Genomic DNA, 11,516 nt, shown 5'->3' on the forward strand with positions numbered 1-11,516 from the left:
ATTATCTAAAAGGTCCACTTCTGAACATTTCTGCATTGGGGATCATGCTTTCAAAAGATGAACATGGGGGGGGGGTGCATTTCTAAGTCCAAACCATAATACTACCTCACTATGATTCCTTTAATAAAATTTTGCACTTGTTCTAGGATAACCAAATAATTTACCCTCCAAATCAGGACACTTTCTGTGAGTAAAAGAAGGTAGTATTAACCATTAGACAAGAACATCATGCCTAAACTGGGACTATCCCAAGAAACCTCAAAATACAATTTTCTCATCTGTTACAAACTGTTTCTGCTCTCTGGAAATACCTGCATTTCATTTAAACCTTTGGCTTCAGCAGACAATTTTGTCTGCTATGCAGGGAAAATTTAAATCACTAGACAGCATTCTCCAGAACTTTTTTTTTTTTTGGTACTGAAGATTTAACCCAAGCGTACTTTACCACTGAGCCATATCCCCAGACCCTTTTATTTTTTAATTTTGAAACAGGATCTCACTAATTTGCTTAGAGCCTTGCTAAGTTGCTGTGGCTGGTGTTGAACTTGTGATCCTCCTATCTCAGCCTCCTGAGCGGCTGGGTTAACAGATGTGTGCCACAATGCCTGGCTTCTCTGAACAACTTCCTCCTCCTCCTCTTCCTCCTTCTTCTTTCTCTTCTCCTTCTTCTTTCTCTTCTTATTTTAAACATTTTTATTAGTTGTTGATGGACCTTTATTTTATTTATTTATATGTGGTGCTCAGAATTGAACCCAGTGCCTCACACGTGCCAGGCTGGTGCTCTACCACTAAACCACAACTCCAGCCCCTCCCTTGAACTTCTTGACACATACAAATCTACCTGTACCTTTGCCCATATTTTCTGATTATAGTGGGAGACCATCTTGTAATCTAAAACTAGCTCCTCTTTCTGGACTCTGAATCCCAGCTCCCTCACACCTCCTGGGGGTGAGAGATGGGTGGAGGAGATGACTTGTCTGCATCTTCAAACCTCTTCCCTACTGGCTCCTCTATTCAGCATTTAAATACGTTCATATCTTTCCTATCTTAAGATCATCTGCGCTGGGCGCTATGGCCCATGTCTGTAATCCTAGCGGCTCGGGAGGCTGAGGCAGGAAGATTGCAAGTTTGAGACCAATCTCAGCAATATGGCAAGATCCTAAGGATTTAGCAAGGCCCTATCTCAAAACAAAACATAAAAGAAGGGCTGGGGATGTGGTTCAGGGGTTAAGTGACCCTGGGTTCAATCCCGGACACCAAAAAAACCTTTCCCTCTACCATATGTTTTCCTTTTTTTTGGCGGGGGTGGGGGGGGGGTACCAGGGATTGAACTCAGGGGCACTCAACTACTGAGCCACACCCCCAGTCCTATTTAGTATTTTATTTAGAGATGGGAGTCTCACTGAGTTGCTTAATGCCTTGTTTTGCTGAGGCTGGCTTTTAACTCGTGATCCTCCTGCCTCTGCCTCCCAAGCTGCTGGGATTACAGATGTGTGCCGCTGCACCTGGCCTATGTTTTCCCTTTTCTCTCTCATCATGTATTTCCCTTCTCCTTCAAAAACAATTTTTTTTGAAAGAATATGACTTATAAGCTCTTGAAGAGGTCTACAAGGCCTGGTAAGCTGTCTCCTGTCCATCTTTCTATCCTCATGTCAAATCTTCTCCATTTCCCTCTCCCGGTTTCCCTCTTGGTAGATGCCCTCTGTGCCTCAGCACACACTGCAAGGCTTTGCCGGAGCTGGCCCCACTGCCGAAGAGCAGTCTTTTCTCCTCCGTTTCATAAAGAGTCCTTTGGGTGCAGTTCAATAATTTGCAGACCATTTCATTTCTCTCCAGCCACCTTCATGGTTCAATTGAACAATTACCCTTTTAGCATGGAACCCTGGAAGAGGTAAAGGAAAAGGAAAAGCATGTATCAAGTGCACAGTCTTGCCCCAGACAGAGTACGCACATAAAACCTCAACGTGCTTTGACTGGGGAGGGGGGCGTCATGTAGTTGGAACTCACTTACTGGCTCCTCCAGAACTGTGGCTCTGCTCTATGGGTCCCCATCTTTCCAGATCCAAAGAGAACCTGAAAAAATTTTTTTTGAGCAAAGGCTTGGACCCTTATTATCTTCCTTTATCCTCTCCATCAAAGCAGAATCAAATTTTCACCTCTCCCTCTTTTTCAAAGTTTTATATCAGAATTGGGGCAGGGAACTTTTTTTTTTTACTTTTAAAGATCCAGGCAGAAGAGAAGGAGGTCTACATTTTGCTGATGCAACCACTTTGTCGTATATAATGTTTTACTGTGCCCCACCCCAACACACCCTTAGAAAAGGGTGGAGGAAATCTCTCTGGGAGATGATCCAAGAAGGAGGAATGAGGAAAATGGATGGAGAAGGGAGAAAAGTTAATAAAAGATGTGCCAGCTGATTACTGCTGTGGACAATAGGAGCTCAGACCTTCTGAAGAACCATGAAGAACAGGCATCAGAATAGTTCAGAGAATATTTATCCACTAACTGGTCACTTCATTGGCTGGTGCACAAAGCTCCAGTTGCACCTGTGCTTAGGCTGGGTGGCCTCCTACATTTGCAAAAAAGGACAAGAAATGGAAAAACAGAACCCATCCAGAGTATAAACGTCAAGTAGGACTCAGTCATAAAACTGCCCATCACAGAGGTGAACAGGCTGTGCCACAGAGAACTTTAAGTGTGTGCTATAAGCAAGATGTTAGAATGGTTGTCTTCTTGCTTGATTATTTGGGGCTGACAGTGTGACAGGTGTCAGGAGATTAAAGGAAGTGTCAGGGATAGCTCCCCTTGCAGAATTTACAGGGGGGGAGGATTAAAGAGAAATGGTGTTGTTGTTCTTGGAGGCCCCTCACCCGTGGCTGGAAAATTGAAAAAGGATGACTGGGAAAGAGACTTCTTTGCAAATAGTTGTTACCTCTGGACATAAGCCAGGTGAGGGGGACTCAAGAAGAATAGAGAACTATGAGAAGTACGTCCTACCAGTGAGAGTCCTAGGGGACAGCAGCCCAGGAGATAAGCCCAGGAGAGTAAAAACTGTGAATTAAGATCTGACTCCCAAGGAGCCAGGATTGTGGAGCCATGTCCTAGATCCTGGAGGGAATCTGTTATGGCAGGAATGTTTATGATGGATAACCGAGGGCACCCTTAACAGACTGTCTGCTTGGTTGGCCTGGATGCTGCACAACAGGGGCATTTGGTGGGGTAAGAGAGGAGAATGGAGGTGTGTGGCCAGATGTCCAGGGACTGAGGAAGGAGTTGCAAGTGATCACCCAGAATAGAGGTGCATCCACTCCTGACCAAGGGTGGAAGAAAGGGAGCCATAATTGTCTCCCAAGAGAAAATAGTTCCTCTTCATCATTTGCCAGAAATGCAAAGCCACTCAGCCAGGTAAGAACTCCCAATCCTCCCCATCTTTCTATGAGAGGGAAACACAGATGGGGGAGACAGTTGAGAGAGTATATCAGTCAGGGATGCAGTGGGGAGAGGTAAGCTGAGAGTGAGAAGAGAGCTTTTTCCTGCGCTTTCCCATCTCAGGCTCGTATTCCAAACAAATCCAAGCCAGGAAAAGCAGGGATTATTTGATTATAATTTAGGTTCGGAGTTTTCTACATGACATGGGACAGGAAGTTTCCCTCTCTTTCGATTTCTCTCTCTGTCCTATACTGGGGTGCTCTACCACTGAACTACATCCCCAGTTTTTAAATTTTGAGACAGAATATTGCTAAGTTTCCAATGCTGCCCTGGAACTGTGGTTCCCCCCGCCTTGGACTTCCTGGTAGCTGAGATGACAGGTGTGTGCCATCGCACCCAGCTGGAAACTCTCATTCTGAACTGAAACCAGAAACCAAGCCCACGTTCTCAGGGCAGGGGAACACTACCCCAGTGAGTAAGAGTGAAGAAACAGTGGGAGACAGAACTGAAGTTGCATGTGGATCACAATCCCTGAGATAGAACGGGAATCGGACTGGAGAATCCGCTCTGAGAAGCCACTTTCTCTACATTCAACTGGGAGGGCTCAGGGAAGACCTGGAGGTAGAAATCATTTTCTTCTCCCTGATAGGCTTAATGGATTGTTTATGATTATTTAGGGAGACAGGTTTAATAAGCCTGAGTACAGTTACCTTCTGGCTATCAGCATACTCACTGTAGCAGCCAGGAAGGTGCCCCTCACTCTCCCTTCAAGAGAAATCTTATCTTTAGCTGCAAGGAGTACCGTGAACTGACAGCCTCTGGCTGTAGCACTGTCAGGATCCTGGGCAGCCCGGCCAATAGCTACACACCGTACTGGCACTTGGACATTCTTGCACGGTGAGTGTACCTGGACACTCCTGCCCAACACAGGTTCCCTTTACTGTGCAACCTTTGTTCCAGACCTCACTGTTGAGCCAGCAGAGATTGTGAGAACTGCTTCATGGCCTGAAGATCTCCCTACTCCATCTGCTCCTTCCCCCTTTGATCTTTTCCAGGCAGTAACCCCCACTAAGCTTCTTTTACTCCTAATTCCAGCATCTGCTTCTCAAAGAACCTAACAGATATACTCACTGAACTTTAAACTCTGAACATTATGCACCATGACCTGTTTTTTTTTGTTTTGTTTTGTTTCTTGCTTTAATCTTATTTGAAAGATTTTTCATTTTGTGTTTTTAGTTGACAAAAATTTGTGTATACACTTGACATGTACACCATGCTGTCACGTGACATTGTAAAATGGCTAGATCTAGCTGTAATACATGGATTACTTCACATACTTGGTTTTTGTGATGTGTACATTTAAAATCTACTCTCTTATCAATTTCCAAGGATACTATGATTGTTATAAATCTTAGTAACCATTTTGTGCAATAGATCTCTTGAACTTGTATTTCCTGTCCAACTGAAATTATGTATCCTATGACCAACATCTCTCTACCTACCCACCCACCCCTAATCCCTGGACACTACCATTCTACTCTTTATTTATGTGAGTTTAGCTTTTTAAGATCCTATGTATAAGTGAGATCATGTGGTATTTGTCTTTCTGTACCAGACTTCTCTCACCTTAACACAATGTCCTCTGGTTCATCTATGTTGTTACAAATGACATAATTTCTTTCTTTTTAAAAGCTGAGTAGTATTCCATTTTGGTATTGCCCACATTCCCTTAACCATCCATCCTTTGATGGACACTTAGGTTGTTTCCATATCCTGGTTATAGTGAATATGGCAATAGCAAACATGGGAGTGCCAATCTCTCTTCAGTATACTGATTCATTTTTCTTTGGATACAGGTCAAATATTGAAATTGCTCTATATTATTTTATCTTTTAAATAAGTGGGAAGACTAATAAAACAAAGTTTCATACTCAAGCCCAAATCAGATCTACCTTTATTTTTAAAAATCCTGTCCCCTGAGGCTTGGTGCTCATAAACTTTAAGAACTAACCATTTCTCCTCTTCACTTAGCAGATTCTATTCATCCTTGAGATCTTAGCCCAAATATCATTTCTCCTCCACAGCTTTTTCTCAATCCTCTTGACTCCAACTTTCCTAAGTGATCTTATTATAGGTTCTTCTAGTTTATTTATTTTGGTACTGGGGATTGAACTCAAGGGCACTCTACCACTAAGCCACACCCTCATCACTATTTTGTATTTTATTTAGATACAGGGTCTCATTGAGTTGCTTTACACCTCACCTTATTGAGTTGCTTGGCACCATGCCATTGCTAAAGCTGGCTTTGAACTTTCAAACCTCCTGCCTCAGCCTCTGAAGCCTCTGGGATTACAGGTGTGTGCCACCTTACCCGGCAGATTCTTCCAGTTTTTGCTTTGGCAGGATATGTCAAATTTGTAGTTACTTGTCCAAGATCAGTTGTGAGCCTAGGGGTCCCATTGTCACAAATCTGAACTATTGGTCATTGCTAATTGCCCAGCACTGAGGACAGTGTGTGGGTCATAGAAGCTGCTCAATAAACATTTGATTAAGGGTTGAATTTACTGAACTAGAGATGTGAAATGTTGGTACAGGACTAGAATCGAATATATGTACGCCTTCATTGTGTCTTTGGACTTGAGACACCATTTTTGCTTCCTCATTACAGCACAAATTCATAGACTTGAGTGTTTTTTAGAAGAAACTTAAAGATTATTCAATCTGAGGATCCATCTGATGTCAGAGATACTGCAGAACATTCAAGCACATGGTGGTCCAGTCTTAGCTTGAATACTGGGGACAGAAACTACCTCTCAAGGCCACCCACCCGTTGCCTCCTGGACAGCCCCAACTCTCAGAAAGTCTGTTCTTACCCCAATGTTCTGATAATCTATTCCTGAATCTGGGTATAATCTTCCTATAGCTTTGATCAACAATGTGTTCATACAGAGTGATTTTAAAGTCTTTATATAACAATATCAATAACCTAGATCAACTTTGGTCCAAACTGCTTTTGAGAAAAGGAGCAAATTTCCCCCTCTGAATAGTATCTCAAGTAGGAACAAAACTGGCTTTAAATAGAAAGAGTTCCTTCAGGTGTCCATTCTGAAGATAGCAATTGAGTGCTAATGTGTGACTCGGGGTGGGGGTGGGGGTGCGGGCAGCAATGCTGAGACATACAGAGGGAACACAAGATGGAGTCCTTCTAGGGGAGATCATGATATTTATAAGATCACATGACCACAGCTACATAGGAACTACTGATAGCTGGGTCAAATGACAGGCTCGGGAGAGTTTGGGGCATGTGGTATCTATGGGGGTCTGGGCACACAGAGGGTAAGAAGTCTAGAAAGTATTCTTTGGGAAGTAGGATTTGAGCTGAGTTTAGTGAATGGACATGAGTTAGTGGACAAACCATCTGACGATCAGGCCCAGAGACAGAAGTCTTTCTGTGAGGGCTAGGGAGGGGCTCAGTGAGAATGGAGGAAGTTAGAGTAAGAATTATTTCCCTTTCCTCAGGACTGCCAACCAGTCTTGTCCACAGCTTGTCTTGTCCACAGCCTGGGGGCCGGACCAAGTCACTTCTGACATGGGCGCTCTTCCTTGGCTGCTTCTTTTCCTGCTACTCCAGGGAGGTGAGTGACGGTCCCTCCTACACAGGACGGTCTTCTCCACTCAGTTCTCCTGTTCTGCTAGTGAGACCCTTTTGCGGGGGAGTTGTCTGTGTCAGGTTTTTCTGGGAGTACAAGGAGCAGGGTGTGGCTTCAAGGCAGGATCTAAAGAGAAGGACATCTGGGAACACAGAAGGGGGAGAAGTCCCAGGGAGGCAAAAGAGAAGTTAAATTTGAAGAGTGAAAAGTCAGAGGGAAGCCCACCCTGGTGGGTTCTACTCAGGAGCAATGGAGCCTACAGCCAGAAAAGGTCGGACTGAGAAGTTTCTCGATTGTGTTGGAGCCACAGCTCCTGAGGCCAAGCTCCGCGGCCCAGAGAAACCAGCTGGGCCATTTCCATCCCTTTTCTTCCTACTTCTGCAGCCAAAGGGAACTCTGGAGATGATGCTGACACCGAGGAAGTAGTTGCAGTCCTTCAGGAGTCCATCAGCCTCCCCCTGGAAATCCCACCGGATGAAGAGGTTGAGAACATCATCTGGTCCTCTCAGAGAAGGCTTGCTACGGTGATGCCAGGGAAAGAGGGACAGCCAGCGACCATCACCGTGATTGACCCTCACTACCAGGGTCGAGTGAGCTTCCTGGAGCCCAGCTACTCTCTGTACATCAGCAATGTGAGCTGGAAGGACGCAGGGTGTTACGAAGCTGAAGTCAACATGAGGACTGCTCAGCTGTCAATCACCCAGCTGTACAATCTACGCGTCTACCGTGAGTTTAGACTGGGGACCGACTGGGGACTGCAAAAGTGTCGCTGACTTATGCCCTCCTGAGCGTCCCAGGCTATAGAGTTAGGGGTCTCAGGACTCAGGGTTTGGGTCTGAGGGGACAGGATGAGAGGGCAAACCCCTTCCAGGGTGCCCAGCTCCAGTATCTGAGCTGCAGCAACAGGTGGGTGGGCTAGAGAAATAAAGGATGGGGCACTAAAGGGTGTCCCCACGCAGGGATGAGGGGCTTTGGGTACACACCCTCTCAGGGTCTTTTCTCTCCCAGTGAGACTGTGTGTCCTAGTGATGAACACCACTTCCATTCTTGAGCACTAATAATCCCCACTGTGCAATTTGAGGGGACTTACCAATGTCTTCCATTTACTTGAACCCAAATTTCTTTTTTTGTGCTGGTCACACTGAATCTACTTAAATCTTGGAGAGACAATGGTTAAAATACAAGTGCCATTGGGAGAGGTGATAATATTTTGTAAAATCAAAGAAGGAGAAGAGGGTTTGGAGGAAGGTGGGATATAAAAGTTAAAAAGAAGAACGAGGCATGGTGGCACATGCCTATAATCCCAGTGATTCTGGAGCCTGAGGCAGGAGGATGACAAGTTCAAAGTCAGCCTGGGAAACTTAGCAAGATCTTTTCTTACAAAAAAAAAAAAAATATATATATATATATATATATATATATATATATATATATATATATATATTTATTTATTTATTTTATGTGGTGCTGAGGATCGAACACAGGGCCTCGCACATGCAAGGCGAGTGCTCTATCTCTGAGCCACAACCCCAGCCCCTTATCAAGACCTTTTCTCAAAGTAAAAAATTAAAAGGGTTGGGGATGTGACTCAGTGGTAGAACACCCTTGGGTTTAAAAATCTTTAATCCCAGCTGGGTTCCGTGGCACCACGCCTGTAATTCCAGTGGATGGGGAGGCTGAGGCAGGAGGATCGTGAGTTCAAAGCCAGCCTCAGCAAAAGCGAGGCACTCAGCAACTCAGTGAGACCCTGTATCTAAATAAAATACAAAATAGGGCTGGGGATGTGGCTCAGTGATTGAATGTTCCTGAGTTTAATCCCTGGTACACCTCCACCCCAAAAAAATCTTTAATCCCAGTATCAAAAAAAGAAAAAAAAAAAAAAGAAAAAGAAAAAAGTAAAAGAGAAGGCATAAAGAGGAGGTAGAAGATAGAAGACACCAACGTCAGCTCAGTCTATCTTAGCAGTTGCCTGGGGACCCTGGAACCATAAGTGTTCTGGAGGTTTTTTGGTTTTTTTTGATGTTGATGGACCTTTATTTTATTTGTTTATTTATACGTGGTGCTGAGAATCGAACCCAGTGCCTCACACATGCCAGGCAAGTGCTCTACCACTGAGCCATGACCCCATCCCTGGAGGTTATTTTCTGTTTGGTTTTGTTTATTTGTTATCTAGGTGAACGGGCTCTCGAAGCAGCATCCATACCCCAAGGATGAGGAGCTTCAAAAATAGATTCAATTCTGATTGTTCAGTGAGTCTTTGTGTTTTTTTTTTTTTTTTTTTCTTTTCTTTTCTAGAACGGCTGTTGAAGCCCAGAATCACTGTGAACTTTGAGATCTCTGGGGAAGGTTCCTGTAATATATCCCTGACATGCTTTGTGGAGAAGGGAGGCATGGATGTGACCTACAGCTGGCTCTCCTGGGGGGACAGTGCTGGCTCAGCCCACGAAGGCCCCATCCTCAGAGCATCCTGGAGGCCTGGGGACAGTGCTCTTTCCTATACCTGCAGGGTCAGCAACCCCATCAGCAACATCAGCTCCCATCCTATCCCTGCTGGGTCTTTCTGTGCAGGTATAAGGACCCCAGAGACAATCCCTAAGCTCATGCAAGACCCATGCCTCCAGGCCCCATCTCTCCCCATCCTGATTCTTCTTAAGAGCACACAGATTCCAGAATCTACACCCCTCCTATTAGCAGCTTGATACCGGAACTGGGGAGTACGATGCTCCCAACTTCCAAAGATCTCTTCTCCACTTGAATTGAGATTGCTCCCCAGAGCTCAGTTCCTGAGCTTCTGTGCATGGAATATATATTTCCAGAGCTACTTGCAAAGAGACATAAACCGATTGTAAACCTGAGACCCCTTCTCGTGGAACTTGGGGAGGCTGCCTCCTAATCTTGCTCTTCTCGCTGATGAGCCCCTTTCCCTCCCTTCTATCCATCCCAGATCCTGGCTATCCTGAGAAGTCTTCCACAGTCTTCTGCCTCCTGGCTAAGGGATTGCTGCTCCTCTTGCTCTTGGTAATTCTAGTGGTGAGCCTCTGGGTCATCCGAGTCTACAAAATGCCAAGGATGAGGTATCTCAAGAGAAACAGAATGAGACTGAGGAAAAGGGGGAAGGCTGGCCCCAGCCCAGCCTGACCTGGGTCTTGACTCTGGCTTTTCTTTCCAGCCTTGGGGATCTTCCGGCCAGGTGGGCAGAGGGGAAGCGGGGGTTCTCAGGGGTGGATACTCAAAGGACCATATTTTCCAAGAGAAGACCACCTGGCAATAAAATCAAATTAAGTACCCACTACTTCTGGGGAGCCTTGTTTGGTCCTTTTGTCCTCATTGGTTGCTCTAGCCACTTTCTCTTTTTCTTTGCATCCTAGATCCTTCACCAAGCCCACATGCTTTTCCCCTGCCCTTGGGGACTGAGTTGAATGACCCACTCATCGTGAGGTGTTGTTTGCTTTTACTTTGCCTTCCTCATAGGGTGACCGTTCTGGTGGATTAAGAGCCGAGTTCTTGGACCACTGACTTCTATTTGTGGTTGGCACCACTGTCTGTCTGTTCCTTCCTTATAGATCTCCATATGTCTTCTCTATGGAGTCTTGCTTTGGGTTATTGCCTACTTTCCACCCCCTGGCAAAGAGCCTTAAGCTTATGTTCCTGCTCTTTCCCTAATTCAGTTTGAATTCTTCCCCTAAGCTTGAGTGCCACTCTTTGTCTCCATCATTCCTCAGATCAGATCTTGTGGATCCTGTCTGTGCAACTGCCAGACTTTGGTAGGAGTTGGTGAAGTTGAAAAACCAGTCCCCAAAGAGCTCCTAACATTTTTAAACAGATCCACTCTGCTGTCCAAGGGCAAGAACCCTTGTCCTTCTGGAAGACAGTCTTTGGTGTGAGGCCAGTCTTCTGTGCCTCCCTTAGGTCCTGAGCATGCTTGATTCCCCAAAGCTCTGCACCCCCAAATACTTCTGTCTCCTTTCTTATCTATCCTAGCAGATGCCATTATAGGGTTGGAGACTACCTGGAAAAAAATCACCTGGAGTCCATCAGGCACACAGAGAGCCAGCCCAATTCTCATGTATATCAGAATCTGGCACACAGAAAGTCAATAAAGGAATGAATGGTCCCTGGATGGGCTGGCCCAGGGATCTCCCTGGAGTTAGTAAAGTCTGTTCTTCTCACATCTAGTCTCTGAATGGAGAGGGATGAGACCCTCAAACTTCCCAGAACACCTGGAAAAGGAATACAGAGACATAAAAAAGATTGAATATAAGCTCAGAGAGGTCCAGGCCTCCTCCTTTGCTAGAAGCTTGGATAATTATCACTTGATATCACTTTTTAGTTTGCAAATCTTCCTCACCATTTGAAATAGGTGAGAGCAAACTTGGGAAAGGGAGTATCTAAGCACCTCCTAAGTGTCAGGGACTTGAGTTAGCATTGGTGAGACAT

At 45.1% G+C, this 11,516-nt stretch overlaps 1 protein-coding gene across 8 annotated transcripts; it reads left to right on the top strand.

The window, feature by feature from the left end:
* The first annotated feature begins 3,918 nt into the window (after positions 1 to 3,918).
* Positions 3,919 to 10,356, top strand: Slamf9 (SLAM family member 9). Of its 8 annotated transcripts, none has more exons than XM_027950775.2 (6): positions 3,967 to 4,050; positions 4,219 to 4,326; positions 6,949 to 7,064; positions 7,464 to 7,805; positions 9,375 to 9,647; positions 10,024 to 10,356. In XM_027950775.2, exons 3-6 carry the CDS (start codon positions 7,019 to 7,021, stop codon positions 10,215 to 10,217), a joined length of 855 nt encoding a protein of 284 aa, XP_027806576.1. In that variant the 5' UTR covers positions 3,967 to 4,050; positions 4,219 to 4,326; positions 6,949 to 7,018; the 3' UTR covers positions 10,218 to 10,356. The 8 variants fall into 8 exon arrangements, with proteins under 8 accessions (XP_027806573.1, XP_027806576.1, XP_027806578.1 ...); XM_027950776.2 differs by lacking the exon at positions 3,967 to 4,050 and adding an exon at positions 5,659 to 5,784 and having other exon boundaries at positions 4,121 to 4,326; positions 6,974 to 7,064; XM_071618788.1 differs by lacking the exon at positions 3,967 to 4,050 and adding an exon at positions 5,659 to 5,784 and having other exon boundaries at positions 4,121 to 4,326; positions 6,990 to 7,064.
* Positions 10,357 to 11,516: the final 1,160 nt, after the last annotated feature.

Source organism: Marmota flaviventris, chromosome 10 (assembly GCF_047511675.1).
Source record: "Marmota flaviventris isolate mMarFla1 chromosome 10, mMarFla1.hap1, whole genome shotgun sequence".
NCBI lineage: Eukaryota > Metazoa > Chordata > Mammalia > Rodentia > Sciuridae > Marmota > Marmota flaviventris.

Coding starts and splice junctions, on each gene's coding strand:
- Slamf9 (XM_027950772.2), top strand. CDS start 3,945: ATGTGGATCACAATCCCTGAGATAGAACGGGAATCGGACTGGAGAATC. Junction 7,065..7,463: donor TTTCCTGCTACTCCAGGGAG/GTGAGTGACGGT, acceptor CTACTTCTGCAG/CCAAAGGGAACTCTGGAGAT. Junction 9,648..10,023: donor TGCTGGGTCTTTCTGTGCAG/GTATAAGGACCC, acceptor TATCCATCCCAG/ATCCTGGCTATCCTGAGAAG.